At 54.2% G+C, this 17,500-nt stretch overlaps 1 protein-coding gene across 1 annotated transcript in view; it reads left to right on the top strand.

Moving 5' to 3' along the window:
* LOC119958454 (solute carrier family 2, facilitated glucose transporter member 4-like) overlaps window positions 1-17,500 on the top strand; it is a 49,154-nt gene that overhangs the window by 1,868 nt on the left and 29,786 nt on the right. The window contains exon 2 of the mRNA XM_038786996.1: window positions 8,711-8,806. Within this exon, the coding sequence (XP_038642924.1) occupies window positions 8,711-8,806 (96 nt within the window). The remainder of the gene's footprint in view (window positions 1-8,710; window positions 8,807-17,500) is intronic.

Genomic DNA, 17,500 nt, shown 5'->3' with positions numbered 1-17,500 from the left:
ACCGCCAGCCAAACAGGATTCTACGGCGGGCGATCAGGGTGACAAAGGAAAGTGCGCCCGCCCTCCTCCCCAGGAATAGATCTGGCTGGTCTGATACCCCGAAGACCGCCACTTTCGGGCATGGCTCCACCCTCACCCCCACCAGTTTGGACATTGCCTCGAAGAAGGTTGGCCAGTGCCCAGCATTCTGGGGCAAGACCAGAACATGTGGGCGTGGTTGGCCGGGCCTCCTTGGCACCGTTCACATCTGTCCTCCACCTCCGGGAAGAACCTGCTCAATCAGGTTCTGGCCAAGTGGGCTCTATGCACCATTTTTAGCTGCATTGGGCTCAGCTTTGCCCATGTGAAGATGACCCTGTGCAGTGCTTCGCTCCACAGTCCCCAGGCTATTTCAAGCCCCAAGTCCTCCTCACACTTCTCTCTGTCTCGTATCGGTTGGGTGGTGACTCCCTCTAGCAGTCGCCCATTCATGTCGCCGCAGTTCCCTGTCCTTAAGATGTCCACTTCCAGCAGATCCTCCAGCATTGATTGTCGTGGTGGTCACTGGTACATCCTTGCTTCCCTTCATAGGAAGTTTTTGAGTTGTAGATACCTCAGTTCATTTGAAATGAAATGAAATGAAAATGGCTTATTGTCACGAGTAGGCTTCAATGAAGTTACTGTGAAAAGCCCCTAGTCGTCACATTCCGGCGCCAGTCCGGGGAGGCTGGTACGGGAATCGAACCGTGCTGCTGGCCTGCTTGGTCTGCTTTCAAAGCCAGCGATTTAGCCTTGTGAGCTAAACCAGCCCCATTTCTCCCGTCACATGCAATCTCTTCGAGCGTTGTCAGTCCATTGTTGGTGTAGAAATCCCGAACTGTCAGCGTCACCCTGACCTGTCTCCAACCTTTGAAGGAGGCTTCCATTGTCACCGAGTGAACCTGTGGCTGTTGCAGATGGGGATTTGTCGGACATTTTGATTAACCTGAAATGTTGTCACATTTGGTTTCATGGCGGGAGTGTTTAGCTTCCTAGTTCAATGTTTAGTAGGTGGGGATGGGAGGGCCGCCGTGGCGAGGGCCTGAGGGGAGGTCCCTCTGCAGGAGCCCTCCTCCATAAGCACCGAATCAACTTTTGGCTCCTTTATCCATCCCTTCACTCTCTCGGTGGTCGCTGCCCAGTGGTAATATTGTAGGTTTGGGGGGGGCTAGGAAAACCATCGATTTTGTTCTCCACAGTACTCTCTCCCAGATCCTTGCATTATCTCCCCCTCCCCCCCCCCCCCCCACCCACCCCCCGCCCCACACACACACATACACACACACACACACACACACCATAATCAGTTTATGCAGTGAGTTGAAAAAGGCCTTGGGGATGTAGATCGGAACGATCAAAACAGGAAGAGGAACCTGGGCAGTACGTTCATCTTGATCGTCTGCACCCTCCCCGCCAGGGGGAGTGGGAGTGAGCCCCATCTCTGCAGGTCCTCCTTTACTTCCTCCGTCAGGCTAGTAGGTTCCATTTATGGGTCTCTGTCCTGTCGCGGGGCTTTGGACCCCCAGGTAGCGGTATTTGTGTCGGGCTCGCCCCTCCCCCTTGTGGGTTCACCGGGAAGATCTCGCTTTTGTTAATGTTGAGTTTGTAGCCCGAGAACGTACTGAACTCTTTCAGGAACGTGATACATATATACATGGATACGTAGAAGATAGGCCCTTCGAGTCTGCTCCACCATTCATCACGATCCTGGCTGATCATCCAACTCAATAGCCTAATCCTGCTTTCTCCCCATAGCCTTCGATCCCATTCTCCCCAAGTGCTACATCCAGCCACCTCTTGAATATATTCAATGTTTTAGCATCAACTACTTCCTGTGGTGATGAATTCCACAGGGTCACCACTCTTTGTGTGAAGAAATGTCTCCTTATCTCTGTCCGAAATGGTTTACCCAGAATCCTCAGACTGTGACCCCTGGTTCTGGACACACCCATGGTGATTCCTTCCTTGCTGCTCTGTGGGTCTGAGATCTAGAGGAGCAGGTCATCTATACAGAGCGAAACTCTGTGCTCTCTGCTTCCTCTCCGGATTCCTTTCCAATTCTTTGTCGCCCTGAGAGCAATCGCTCATGGTTCGATCGCTAGGGCGAGGACACAGCAGCGGGGACAGTGGGCATCCCTGCCTGGTGCCCCTGTGCAGCTGGAGGTACTGTGAGCTGGTGTTGTTTGTCTGTACGCTCGCCATGGGAGCGTTGTCTAGGAGCTTCACCCAGGCGATGAACCCTGTTCCAAGCCCAAACCGCTCCACTACGTCGATGAGGGACTTCCTGTCGACTCTGTCAAAGGCCTTTTCTGCGTCCAGGCAGACGATCACCTCTGGTGTTCTCTCCCCGGATGGGATCATGATCAAGTTTAGCAGGCGCCTGATCTTCAATGTTAGCTGTCTACCTTTGACAAAGCCCGTCTGGTCCTCTGCGACCACCTCTGCTACGCAGTCTTAGAACATAGAACATAGAATTTACAATGCAGAAGGAGGCCATTTGGCCCATCGAGCCTGCACCGGCCCTTGGAAAGAGCACCCCATTTAAGCCCAGAACTCCACCCCAGCAACATCACCCAACCCCTTTGGACACTAAGGGCAATTTAGCATGGCCAATCCACCGAACCTGCACATCTTTGGACTGTGGGAGGAAACCGGAGCGCCCGGAGGAAACCCACGCAGACACGGGGAGAACGTGCAGACTCTGCACAGACAGTGACCCGAGCCGGGAATCGAACCTGGGACCCTGGAGCTGTGAAGCGACAGTGCTAACCACTGTGCTACCGTGCTGCCCTCAGTCTTCTAGCCTTTTGGCTAGGATTTTGACCAGTATTTTTGCATCTACGTTTGGTAGTGAGATGTGTCTGCATGACCCACATTCCGTTGGGTCTTTATCTTTCTGGGGTGTTGGCGAGATTGAGTCCTGTGCTAGCGTAAGTGGCAGGGTGCCCCTTGCCAGCGAGTCTGTGACCATCTCCCACAGGTGCAGGGCCAGATGGCGCAGGCTTGAAGAGCCGAAGGGTCTGTTCCTGTGCTGCACGTTTCTTTGTCCTTGTTCTTTGTCAGTAGCAAGAAATTGCTGCACTGTTTAGAGGGAGCTGCACAATGTATCTAACCCTGTGCTGTACCTGTCCTGGAAGTGTTTGATGGAGACAGTGTAGAAGGAGCTTTACTCTGTATCTAACCCCGTGCTGTACCTGCCCTGGGAGTGTTTGATGGGGGCAGTGTAGAGGGAGCTTTACTCTGTATCTAACCCCGTGCTGTACCTGTCCTGGGAGTGTTTGATGGGGACAGTGTAGAGGGAGCTTTACTCTGTATCTAACCCCGTTCTGTACCTGTACTGGGAGAGTTTGATTTGGTCAGTGTAGAAGGAGCTTTACTCTGTATCTAACCCCGTGCTGTACCTGCCCTGGGAGTGTTTGATGGGGACAGTGTAGAGGGAGCTTTACTCTGTATCTAACCCCGTGCTGTACCTGTCCTGGGAGTGTTTGATGGGGAGAGTGTCGAGGGAGCTATACTCTGTATCTAACCCCATGCTGTACCTGTCCTGGGAGTGTTTGATGGGGACAGTGTAGAGGGAGCTTTACTCTGTATCTAACCCCGTGCTGTACCTGTCCTGGGAGTGTTTGATGGGGACAGTTTAGAGGGAGCTTTACTCTGTATCTAACCCGTGCTGTACCTGTCCTGGGAGTGTTTGATGGGGACAGTGTAGAGGGAGCTTTACTCTGCATCTAACCCCGTTCTGTACCTGTCCTGGGAGAGTTTGATGGGGACAATGTAGAGGGAGCTTTACTCTGTATCTAACCCCGTGCTGTACCTGTCCTGGGAGTGTTTGATGGGGACAATGTAGAGGGAGCTTTACTCTGTATCTAACCCCCGTGCTGTACCTGTCCTGGGAGAGTTTGATAGGGACAGTGTATAGGGAGCTTTACTCTGTATCTAACCCCGTGCTGTACCTGTCCTGGGAGTGTTTGATGGGGACAATGTAGAGGGAGCTTTACTCTGTATCTAACCCCGTGCTGTACCTGTCCAGGGAGTGTTTGATGGGGACAGTGTAGATGGAGCTTTACTCTGTATCTAACCCTGTGCTGTCCCTGTCCTGGGAGTGTTTATGGGGACAGTGTAGAGGGAGCTTTACTCTGTATCTAACCCCGTGCTGTACCTGTCCTGGGAGTGTTTGATGGGGACAGTGGAGAGGGAGCTTTACTCTGTATCTAACCCCGTGCTGTCCCTGTCCTGGGAGTGTTTGATGGGGACAGTGTAGAGGGAGCTTTACTCTGTATCTAACCCCGTGCTGTACCTGTCCTGGGAGTGTTTGATGGAGACAGTGTCGAGGGAGCTTTACTCTGTATCTAACCCCGTGCTGTACCTGTCCTGGGAGTATTTGAATGGGGACAGTGTAGAGGGAGCTTTACTCTGTATCTAACCCCGTTCTGTACCTGTCCTGGGAGAGTTTGATGGGGACAATGTAGAGGGAGCTTTACTCTGTATCTAACCCTGTGCTGTACCTGTCCTGGGAGTGTTTGATGGGGACAATGTAGAGGGAGATTTACTCTGTATCAAACCCCGTGCTGTACCTGTCCAGGTAGTGTTTGATGGGGACAGTGTAGAGGGAGCTTTACTCTGTATCTAACCCCGTGTTGTACCTGTCCTGGGAGTGTTTGATGTAGACAGTGGAGAGGGAGTTTTACTCTGTATCTAACCCTGTGCTGTCCCTGTCCTGGGATTGTTTGATGGGGACAGTGTAGAGGGAGCTTTACTCTGTATCTAACCCCGTGCTGTACCTGTCCTGGGAGTGTTTGATGGAGACAGTGTCGAGGGAGCTTTACTCTGTATCTAACCCCGTGCTGTACCTGTCCTGGGAGTGTTTGATGGGGACAGTTTAGAGGGAGCATTACTCTGTATCTAACCCCGTGCTGTACCTGTCCTGGGAGTGTTTGATGGGGACAGTGTAGAAGGAGCTTTACTCTGTATCTAACCCCGTGCTGTACCTATCCTGGGAGTGTTTGATGGGGACAGTGTAGAGGGAGCTTTACTCTGTATCTAACCCCGTGCTATACCTGTCCTGGGAGTGTTTGATGGGGACAATGTAGAGGGAGCTTTACTCTGTATCTAACCCCGTGCTGTACCTGTCCTGGGAGTGTTTGATGGGGACAATGTAGAGGGAGCTTTACTCTGTATCTAACCCCATGCTGTACCTGTCCAGGGAGTGTTTGATGGGGACAGTGTAGAGGGAGATTTGCTCTGTATCTAACCCCGTGTTGTACCTGTCCTGGGAGTGTTTGATGGAGACAGTGGAGCGGGAGCTTTACTCAGTATCTATCCCTGTGCTGTACCTGTCCTTGGAGTGTTTGATGGAGACAGTGGAGCGGGAGCTTTACTCTGTATCTATCCCTGTGCTGTACCTGTCCTGGGAGTGTTTGATGGGGACAGTGTAGAGGGAGCTTTACTCTGTATCTCACCCCGTGCTGTACCTGTCCTGGGAGTGTTTGATGGGGACAGTGCAGAGGGAGCTTTACTCTGTATCTAACCCCGTGCTGTACCTGTCCTGGGAGTGTTTGATGGGGACAGTGGAGAGGGAGCTTTACTCTGTTTCTAACCCCGTGCTGTCCCTGTCCTGGGAGTGTTTGATGGGGACAGTGTAGAGAGAGCTTTACTCTGTATCTAACCCCGTGCTGTTCCTGTCCTGGGAGTGTTTGATGGGGACAGTGTAGAGGGACCTTTACTCTGTATCTAACCCCGTTCTGTCCCTGTCCTGGGAGTGTTTGATGGGGACAGTGTAGAGGGAGCTTTACTCTGTATCTGACCCCGTACTGTAACTGTCCTGGGAGTGCTTGACGGGGACAGTGTAGAGGGAGCTTTACTCTGTATCTAACCACGTGCTGTACCTGTCCTGGGAGTGTTTGATGGGGACAGTGTAGAGGGAGCTTTACTCTGTATCTGACCCCGTGCTGTACCTGTCCTGGGAGTGTTTGATGGGGACAGTGGAGAGGGAGCTTTACTCTGTATCTAACCCTGTGCAGTACCTGTCCTGGGAGTGTTTGATGAGGACAATGTAGAGGGAGCTTTACTCTGTATCTAACCCCGTGCTGTACCTGTCCTGGGAGAGTTTGATGAGGACAGTGTAGAGGGAGCTTTACTCTGTATCTAACCCCGTGCTGTACCTGTCCTGGGAGTGTTTGATGGAGACAGTGTCGAGGGAGCTTTACTCTGTATCTAACCCCGTGCTCTACCTGTCGTGGGAGTGTTTGATGGAGACAGTGTCGAGGGAGCTTTACTCTGTATCTAACCCCGTGCTGTACCTGTCCTGGGAGTGTTTGATGGGGACAGTGTAGAGGGAGCTTTACTCTGTATCTAACCCCGTGCTGTACCTGTCCTGGGAGTGTTTAATGGGGACAGTGTAGAAGGAGCTTTACTCTGTATCTAACCCCGTGCTATACCTGTCCTGGGAGTGTTTGATGGGGACAATGTAGAGGGAGCTTTACTCTGTATCTAACCCCGTGCTGTACCTGTCCTGGGAGTGTTTGATGGGGACAATGTAGAGGGAGCTTTACTCTCTATCTAACCCCATGCTGTACCTGTCCTGGGAGTGTTGGATGGGGGCTGTGTAGAAGGAGCTTTACTCTGTATCTAACCCCGTGCTGTACCTGTCCTGGGAGTGTTTGATGGGGACAGTGTAGAGGGAGCTTTACTCTGTATCTAACCCTGTGCTGTACCTGTCCTGGGAGTGTTTGATGGGGACAGTGTAGAGGGAGATTTGCTCTGTATCTAACCCCGTGTTGTACCTGTCCTGGGAGTGTTTGATGGAGACAGTGGAGCGGGAGCTTTACTCTGTATCTATCCCTGTGCTGTACCTGTCCTGGGAGTGTTTGATGGAGACAGTGGAGCGGGAGCTTTACTCTGTATCTATCCCTGTGCTGTACCTGTCCTGGGAGTGTTTGATGGGGACAGTGTAGAGGGAGCTTTACTCTGTATCTAACCCCGTGCTGTACCTGTCCTGGGAGTGTTTGATGGGGACAGTGTAGAGGGAGCTTTACTCTGTATCTCACCCCGTGCTGTACCTGTCCTGGGAGTGTTTGATGGGGACAGTGCAGAGGGAGCTTTACTCTGTATCTAACCCCGTGCTGTACCAGTCCTGGGAGTGTTTGATGGGGACAGTGGAGAGGGAGCTTTACTCTGTATCTAACCCCGTGCTGTCCCTGTCCTGGGAGTGTTTGATGGGGACAGTGTAGAGAGAGCTTTACTCTGTATCTAACCCCGTGCTGTACCTGTCCTGGGAGTGTTTGATGGGGACAGTGTAGAGGGAGCTTTACTCTGTATCTAACCCCGTTCTGTCCCTGTCCTGGGAGTGTTTGATGGGGACAGTGTAGAGGGAGCTTTACTCTGTATCTGACCCCATACTGTAACTGTCCTGGGAGTGTTTGACGGGGACAGTGTAGAGGGAGCGTTACTCTGTATCTAACCACGTGCTGTACCTGTCCTGGGAGTGTTTGATGGGGACAGTGTAGAAGGAGCTTTACTCTGTATCTAACCCCGTGCTATACCTGTCCTGGGAGTGTTCGATGGGGACAATGTAGAGGGAGCTTTACTCTGTATCTAACCCCTTGCTGTACCTGTCCTGGGAGTGTTGGATGGGGACTGTGTAGAAGGAGCTTTACTCTGTATATAACCCCGTGCTGTACCTGTCCTGGGAGTGTTTGATGGGGACAGTGTAGAGGGAGCTTTACTCTGTATCTAACCCCGTGCTGTACCTGTCCTGGGAGTGTTTGATGGGGACAGTGTAGAGGGATCTTTACTCTGTATCTAACCCCATGCTGTACCTGTCCTGGGAGTGTTCGATGGGGACAATGTAGAGGGAGCTTTACTCTGTATCTAACCCCATGCTGCACCTGTCCTGGGAGTGTTTGATGGGGACAATGTAGAGGGAGCTTTACTCTGTATCTAACCCCGTGCTGTACCTGTCCTGGGAGTGTTTGATGGCGACAATGTAGAGGGAGCTTTACTGTGTATCTAACCCCATGCTGTACCTGTCCACGGAGTGTTTGATGGGGACAGTGTAGAGGGAGATTTGCTCTGTATCTAACCCCGTGTTGTACCTGTCCTGGGAGTGTTTGATGGAGACAGTGGAGCGGGAGCTTTACTCTGTATCTATCCCTGTGCTGTACCTGTCCTGGGAGTGTTTGATGGAGAGAGTGGAGCGGGAGCTTTACTCTGTATCTATCCCTGTGCTGTACCTGTCCTGGGAGTGTTTGATGGGGACAGTGTAGAGGGAGCTTTACTCTGTATCTAACCCCGTGCTGTACCTGTCCTGGGAGTGTTTGATGGGGACAGTGTAGAAGGAGCTTTACTCTGTATCTAACCCCGTGCTGTACCTGTCCTGGGAGTGTTTGATGGGGACAGTGTAGAGGGAGCTTTACTCTGTATCCAACCCCGTGCTGTACCTGTCCTGGGAGGGTTTGATGGGGACAGTGTAGAGGGAGCTTTTTCTCTGTATCTGACCCCGTGCTGTACCTGTCCTGGGAGGGTTTGATGGGGACAGTGTAGAGGGAGCTTTACTCTGTATCTAACCCCATGCTGTACCTGTCCTGGGAGTGTTTGATGTGGACAGTGTAGAGGGAGCTTTACTCTGTATCTGACCCCGTGCTGTATGTTCATTGATATTTGCTGATTCTGTGCCTGTTTCCCTGTTTCTCAGCGTGTGACGGGCACCCTGATCCTCGCTATCTTCACAGCCACACTGGGATCTCTACAGTTCGGATATAACATTGGCGTCATCAATGCACCTCAGAAGGTAAGAGAGCGAGTCAGAGACAGAGAAGGTGGGGAGAGAGAGAGAGGCTCGGGAGAGCTAGAGGGGGAGAGTCAGAGAGGGAGAGGGGTGCCGTAGAGAAAAATGGGGCGAGAGGGTGAGAAATCAGAGAGGGAGGGATGTAGAGTGAGAGAAAGAGATGGAGAGACTTGCAACAGAAGATCATAGAATTTACAGTACAGAAGGAGGCCACTCGGCCCATCGAGTCTGTACCGGCTCTTAGAAAGAACACCCTACCCAAGGTCAACACCTCCACCCTATCCCCATAACCCAGTAACCCCACTCAACACTAAGGGCAATTTTGGACACTAAGGGCAATTTATCATGGCCAATCCACCCAACCTGCACATCTTTGGGCTGTGGGAGGAAACCGGAGCACCCGGAGGAAACCCACGCAGACACGGGGAGGACGTGCAGACTCCACACAGACAGTGACCCAAGCCGGGAATCGAACCTGGGACTCTGGAGCTGTGAAGCAATTGTGCTGACCACTGTGCTACCGCGTTGCCCAAGATGTGGAGAGAGTGAGGCTGGTGAAGATTGAGGGAGGTGGCACAGGATGGACATCGCTCAGGGAGTGAAAGAGTGATGGGAAGATTTTAAACTTTTCACAGGATGTGCGTGACACTGTCGAGGCCAGAATATATATCCCACCCTCAAATGACTTTCAGGAAGAGGCGAGTTACTCTCCACAGGATTCCCAGCCCCTGACCTGCTCTGGCTGGGTCAGTCCACTTTCTGATCAATGGTAACCCCCAGGATGTTGATTGTGGGCGATTCAGTGATGGTAATGCCATTGGATATCAAGGGGCGATGGTTAGATCCTCTCTCGTCGGAGTTCATCATTGCCTGGCACTTGTGTGGCACGACGGGATGGCACAGTGGTTAACACTGCTGTCTCACAGTGCCAGGGACCTGGGTTAACAGTGCTGTCTCACAGTGCCAGGGACCCGGGTTAACACTGCTGTCTCACAGTGCCAGGGACCCGGGTTAACACTGCTGCCTCACAGTGCCAGGGACCCGGGTTAACACTGCTGTCTCACAGTGCCAGGGACCCGGGTTAACACTGCTGCCTCACAGTGCCAGGGACTCAGGTTAACACTGCTGTCTCACAGTGCCAGGGACTCAGGTTAACACTGCGAGATACTAAAGGAATACTTTTCGTCAGTATTCACTCAAGAAAAAGATAATATTGTGGAGGAGAATGCTGAGACCCAGGCTATTAGAATAGGTGGCATTGAGGTGCGTAGGGAAGAAGTGTTGGCAATTCTGGACAAGGTGAAAATAGATAAGTCCCCGGGGCCGGATGGGATTTATCCTAGGATTCTCTGGGAAGCCAGGGAAGAGATTGCTGAGCCTTTGGCTTTGATTTTTAGGTCATCATTGGCTACAGGAATAGTGCCAGAGGACTGGAGAATAGCAAATGTGGTCCCTTTGTTCAAGAAGGGGAGTAGAGATAACCCCGGTAACTATAGGCTGGTGAGCCTAACGTCTGTGGTGGGTAAGGTCTTGGAGAGGATTATAAAAGATACGATTTATAATCATCTAGATAGGAATAATATGATTAGGGATAGTCAGCATGGTTTTGTGAAGGGTAGGTCATGCCTCACAAACCTTATCGAGTTCTTTGAGAAGGTGACTGAACAGGTAGACGAGGGTAGAGCAGTTGATGTGGTGTATATGGATTTCAGTAAAGCGTTTGATAAGGTTCCCCACGGTCGGCTATTGCAGAAAATACGGAGGCTGGGGATTGAGGGTGATTTAGAGATGTGGATCAGAAATTGGCTAGTTGAAAGAAGACAGAAAGTGGTAGTTGATGGGAAATGTTCAGAATGGAGTTCAGTTATGAGTGGCGTACCACAAGGATCTGTTCTGGGGCCGTTGCTGTTTGTCATTTTTATAAATGACCTAGAGGAGGGCGCAGAAGGATGGGTGAGTAAATTTGCAGACGACACTAAAGTCGGTGGAGTTGTAGACAGTGCGGAAGGATGTTGCAGGTTACAGAGTGACATAGATAAGCTGCAGAGCTGGGCTGAGAGGTGGCAAATGGAGTTTAATGTGGAGAAGTGTGAGGTGATTCACTTTGGAAAGAATAACAGGAATGCGGAATATTTGGCTAATGGTAAAATTCTTGGTAGTGTGGATGAGCAGAGGGATCTCGGTGTCCATGTACATAGATCCCTGAAAGTTGCCACCCAGGTTGATAGGGTTGTGAAGAAGGCCTATGGTGTGTTGGCCTTTATTGGTAGAGGGATTGAGTTCCGGAGCCATGAGGTCATGTTGCAGTTGTACAAAACTCTAGTACGGCCGCATTTGGAGTATTGCGTACAGTTCTGGTCGCCTCATTATAGGAAGGACGTGGAAGCTTTGGAACGGGTGCAGAGGAGATTTACCAGGATGTTGCCTGGTATGGAGGGAAAATCTTATGAGGAAAGGCTGATGGACTTGAGGTTGTTTTCGTTAGAGAGAAGAAGGTTAAGAGGTGACTTAATAGAGGCATACAAAATGATCAGAGGGTTAGATAGGGTGGACAGCGAGAGCCTTCTCCCGCGGATGGAGGTGGCTAGCACGAGGGGACATAGCCTTAAATTGAGGGGTAATAGATATAGGACAGAGGTCAGAGGTGGGTTTTTTACGCAAAGAGTGGTGAGGCCGTGGAATGCCCTACCTGCAACAGTAGTGAACTCGCCAACATTGAGGGCATTTAAAAGTTTATTGGATAAGCATATGGATGATAAGGGCATAGTGTAGGTTAGATGGCCTTTAGTTTTTTTCCATGTCGGTGCAACATCGAGGGCCGAAGGGCCTGTACTGCGCTGTATCGTTCTATGTTCTATGTTCTATGCTGTCTCACAGTGCCAGGGACCCGGGTTAACACTGCTGCCTCACAGTGCCAGGGACCCGGGTTAACACTTCTGTCTCCCAGTGCCAGGGACCCGGGTTAACACTGCTGTCTCCCAGTGCCAGGGACCCGGGATAACACTGTTGTCTCACAGTGCCAGGGACCCAGGTTAACACTGCTGTCTCACAGTGCCAGGGACCCGGGTTAACACTGCTGTCCTACAGTGCCAGGGACCCGGGTTAGCACTGCTGCCTCACAGTGCCAGGGACCCGGGTTAGCACTGCTGTCTCACAGTGCCAGGGACCCGGGTTAACACTGCTGTCTCCCAGTGCCAGGGACCCGGGTTAACACTGCTGTCTCCCAGTGCCAGGGACCCGGGTTAACACTGCTGTCTCACAGTGCCAGGGACCTGGGTTAACACTGCTGCTTCACAGTGCCAGGGACCCGGGTTAGCACTGCTGTCTCACAGTGCCAGGGACCCGGGTAAACACTGCTGTCTCAGTGCCAGGGATCCGGGTTAACACTGCTGCCTCACAGTGCCAGGGACCGGGTTTAACACTGCTGTCTCACAGTGCCAGGGACCCGGGTTAACACTGCTGTCTCACAGTGCCAGGGACCCAGGTTAACTATGCTGTCTCACAGTACAAGGGACCCGGGTTAACACTGCTGACTCACAGCGCCAGGGACCCGGGTTAACACTGCTGCCTCATAGTACCAGGGACCCTGGTTAACACTGCTGCCTCACAGTGCCAGGGACCCGGGTTAACACTGCTGCCTCACAGTGCCAGGGGCCCCGGTTAACACTGCTGTCTCACAGTGCTAGGGACCCGGGTTAACACTTCTGTCTCAGTGCCAGGGAGCCGGGTTAACACTGCTGTCTCACAGTGCCAGGGACCCGGGTTAACACTGCTGTCTCACAGTGCCAGGGACCCGGGGTAACACAGCTGTCTCACAGTGCCAGTGACCTGAGTTAGCACTGCTGCCTCACAGTACCAGGGACCCGGGTTAGCACTGCTGTCTCACAGTGCCACGGACCCGGGTTAACACTGCTGCCTCACAGTGCCAGGGACCGGGTTAACACTGCTGCCTCACAGTGCCAGGAACACGGTTTAACACTGCTGTCTCACAGTGTCAAGGATCCGGGTTAGCACTGCTGCCTCACCGTGCCAGGAACCCGGGATAACACTGCTGCCTCACAGTGCCAGGGACCCGGGTTAACACTGCTGCCTCTCAGTGCCAGGGACCCGGGTTAGCACTGCTGTCTCACAGTGCCAGGGACCCGGGTTAGCACTGCTGTCTCACAGTGCCAGGGACCCGGGTTAGCACTGCTGTCTCACAGTGCCAGGGACCCGGGTTAACACTGCTGTCTCACAGTGCCAGGGACCCGGGTTAACACTGCTGTCTCACAGTGCCAGGGACCCGGATTAACACTGCTGCCTCACAGTGCCAGGGACCCGGGTTAGCACTGCTGCCTCACCGTGCCAGGAACCCGGGTTAACACTGCTGTCTCACAGTGCCAGGGACCCAGGTTAACACTGCTGTCTCACAGTGCCAGGGACCCGGGTTAACACTGCTGTCTCACAGTGCCTGGGACCCGGGTTAACACTGCTGTCTCACAGTGCCAGGGACCCGGGTTAACACTGCTGCCTCACAGTGCCAGGGACCCGGGTTAACACTGCTGCCTCACAGTGCCAGGAAGCCGGGTTAACACTGCTGTCTTACAGTGACAGGGACCCGGGTTAACACTGCTGCCTCACAGTGCCAGCGACCCGGGTTAACACTGCTGCCTCACCGTGCCAGGGACCCGGGTTAGCACTGCTGCCTCACAGTGCCAGGGGCCCCGGTTAACACTGCTGCCTCACAGTGCCAGGGACCCGGGTTAACACTGTTGTCTCAAAGCGCCAGGGAGCCGGGTTAACACTGCTGTCTCACAGTGCCAGGGACCCGGGTTAACACTGCTGTCTCACAGTGCCAGGGACCCGGGTTAGCACTGCTGCCTCACAGTGCCAGGGACCCTGGTTAACACTGCTGCCTCACAGTGCCAGTGATCCGGGTTAACACTGCTGTCTCACAGGGCCAGGGACCCGGGTTAACACTGCTGCCTCAGAGTGCCAGGGACCCTGGTTAACACTGCTGCCTCACAGTGCCAGTGATCCGGGTTAACACTGCTGTCTCACAGTGCCAGGGACCCGGGTTAACACTGCTGCCTCGCAGTGCCAGGGACCCGGGTTAGCACTGCTGTCTCACAGTGCCAGGGGCCCGGGTTAACACTGCTGCCTCACAGTGCCAGGGACCCGGGTTAGCACTGCTGTCTCTCAGTGCCAGGGACCCGGGTTAACACTGCTGTCTCACAGTGCCAGTGACCCGGGATAACACTGCTGTCTCACAGTGCCAGGGACCTTGGTTAACACTGCTGCCTCTCAGTGCCAGGGACCCTGGTTAACACTGCTGCCTCACAGTGCCAGGTACCCAGGTCAACACTGCTGTCTCAGAGTGCCAGGGACCCGGGTTAACACTGCTGTCTCACAGTACCAGGGACCCCGGTTAACACTGCTGCCTCACAGTGCCAGGGACCCGGGTTAACACTGCTGCCTCACAGTGCCAGGGACCCGGGTTAACACTGCTGTCTCACAGTGCCAGGTACCCCGGTTAACACGGCTGCCTCACAGTGCCAAGGATCAGGGTTAACACTGCTGCCTCACAGTGCCAGGGACCCGGGTTAACACTGCTGTCTCACAGTGCCAGGGACCCGGGTTAACACTGCTGCCTCACAGTGCCAGGGATCCGGGTTAACACTGCTGTCTCACAGTGCCAGGGACCCGGGTTAACACTATTGCCTCACAGTGCCAGAGATCCGGGTTAACACTGCTGTCTCACAGTGCCAGCGACCCGGGTTAACACTGCTGCCTCACAGTGGCAGGGACCCGGGTTAGCACTGCTGCGTCACAGTGCCAGGGACCCGGGTTAACACTGCTGTCTCACAGTGCCAGGGACCCGGGTTAACACTGCTGTCTCACAGTGCCAGGGACCCGGGTTAACACTGCTGCCTCACAGTGCCAGAGATCCGGGTTAACACTGCTGCGTCACAGTCTCAGGGACCCGGGTTAGCACTGCTGTCTCACTTCGCCAGGGTCCCGGCTTAACACTGCTGCCTCACAGTTCCAGTGATCCGGGTTAACACTGCTGCGTCACAGTGCCAGGGACCCGGGTTAACACTGCTGTCTCACAGTGCCAGGGACCCGGGTTAACACTGCTGTCTCACAGGGCCAGGGACCCAGGTTAACACTGCTGTCTCACAGTGCCAGGGACCCGGGTTAACACTGCTGTCTCACAGTGCCAGGGACCCGGGTTAACACTGCTGTCTCACAGGGCCAGGGACCCAGGTTAACACTGCTGCCTCTCAGTGCCAGGGACCCTGGTTAACACTGCTGCCTCACAGTGCCAGTGATCCGGGTTAACACTGCTGTCTCACAGTGCCAGGTACCCAGGTTAACACTGCTGTCTCAGAGTGCCAGGGACCCGGGTTAGCACTGCTGCCTCACAGTACCAGGGACCCCGGTTAACACTGCTGCCTCACAGTGCCAGGGACCCGGGTTAACACTGCTGTCTCACAGTACCAGGGACCCCGGTTAACACTGCTGCCTCACAGTGCCAGGGACCCGGGTTAACACTGCTGTCTCACAGTGCCAGGGACCCGGGTTAGCACTGCTGTCTCACAGTACCAGTGACCCCGGTTAACACTGCTGTCTCACAGTGCCAGGGACCCGGGTTAACACTGCTGCCTCACAGTGCCAGTGATCCGGGTTAACACTGCTGTCTCACAGTGCCAGGTACCCAGGTCATCACTGCTGTCTCAGAGTGCCAGGGACCCGGGTTAACACTGCTGCGTCACAGTCTCAGGGACCCGGGTTAACACGGCTGCCTCACAGTGCCAAGGATCAGGGTTAACACTGCTGCCTCACAGTGCCAGGGACCCGGGGTAACACTGCTGTCTCACAGTGCCAGGGACCCGGGTTAACACTGCTGAGTTACAGTGCCAGGGCCCTGGGTTAACACTGCTGTCTCAGAGTGCCAGGGACCCGGGTTAACACTGCTGCCTCACAGTGCCAGGGACCCGGGTTAACACTGCTGCCTCACAGTGCCAGGGACCCGGGTTAACACTGCTGTCTCACAGTGCCAGGTACCCCGGTTAACACTGCTGTCTCACAGTGCCAAGGATCAGGGTTAACACTGCTGTCTCAGAGTGCCAGGGACCCGGGTTAACACTGCTGCCTCACAGTGCCAGGGACCCGGGTTAACACTGCTGCCTCACAGTGCCAGGGACCCGGGTTAACACTGCTGCCTCACAGTGCCAGGGAGCTGGGTTAACACTATTGCCTCACAGTGCCAGAGATCCGGGTTAACACTGCTGTCTCACAGTGCCAGCGACCCGGGTTAACACTGCTGCCTCACAGTGGCAGGGACCCGGGTTAGCACTGCTGCCTCATAGTGCCAGGGACCCGGGTTAACACTGCTGTCTCACAGTGCCAGGGACCCGGGTTAGCACTGCTGCCTCACAGTGCCAGGGACCCGGGTTAACACTGCTGTCTCACAGTGCCAGGGACCCGGGTTAACACTGCTGTCTCAGAGTGCCAGGGACCCGGGTTAACACTGCTGTCTCACAGTACCAGTGACCCCGGTTAACACTGCTGTCTCACAGTGCCAGGGACCCGGGTTAACACTGCTGTCTCACAGTGCCAGGGACCCAGGTTAACACTGCTGCCTCACAGTTCCAGTGATCCGGGTTAACACTGCTGCCTCACAGTGGCAGGGACCCGGGTTAGCACTGCTGCGTCACAGTGCCAGGGACCCGGGTTAACACTGCTGTCTCACAGTGCCAGGGACCCGGGTTAACACTGCTGTCTCACAGTGCCAGGGACCCGGGTTAACACTGCTGCCTCACAGTGCCAGAGATCCGGGTTAACACTGCTGCGTCACAGTCTCAGGGACCCGGGTTAGCACTGCTGTCTCACTTCGCCAGGGTCCCGGCTTAACACTGCTGCCTCACAGTTCCAGTGATCCGGGTTAACACTGCTGCGTTACAGTGCCAGGGACCCGGGTCAGCACTGCTGCGTCACAGTGCCAGGGACCCGGGTTAACACTGCTGTCTCACAGTGCCAGGGACCCGGGTTAACACTGCTGTCTCACAGGGCCAGGGACCCAGGTTAACACTGCTGCCTCTCAGTGCCAGGGACCCTGGTTAACACTGCTGCCTCACAGTGCCAGTGATCCGGGTTAACACTGCTGTCTCACAGTGCCAGGTACCCAGGTCAACACTGCTATCTCAGAGTGCCAGGGACCCGGGTTAGCACTGCTGTCTCACAGTGCCAGGGACCCGGGTTAACACTGCTGTCTCACAGTGCCAGGGACCCGGGTTAGCACTGCTGTCTCACAGTACCAGTGACCCCGGTTAACACTGCTGTCTCACAGTGCCAGGGACCCGGGTTAACACTGCTGTCTCACAGTGCCAGGTACCAGGGTTAGCACTGCTGCCTCACAGTGCCAGGGACCCGGGATAACACTGCTGCCTCACAGTGCCAGTGATCCGGGTTAACACAGCTGTCTCACAGAGCCAGGGACCCAGGTCAACACTGCTGTCTCAGAGTGCCAGGGACCCGGGTTAACACTGCTGCCTCACAGTGCCAGGGATCCGGGTTAACACTGCTGCGTCACAGTCTCAGGGACCCGGGTTAACACTGCTGCCTCACAGTGCCAAGGATCAGGGTTAGCACTGCTGAGTTACAGTGCCAGGGACCCGGGTTAACACTGCTGTCTCAGTGCCAGGGACCCTGGTT

Source organism: Scyliorhinus canicula, chromosome 29, assembly GCF_902713615.1.
Source record: "Scyliorhinus canicula chromosome 29, sScyCan1.1, whole genome shotgun sequence".
Taxonomy (NCBI): domain Eukaryota; kingdom Metazoa; phylum Chordata; class Chondrichthyes; order Carcharhiniformes; family Scyliorhinidae; genus Scyliorhinus; species Scyliorhinus canicula.
Note: the sequence above shows the minus strand (reverse complement) of the source record. Positions and strands in the feature narration are given on the sequence as shown.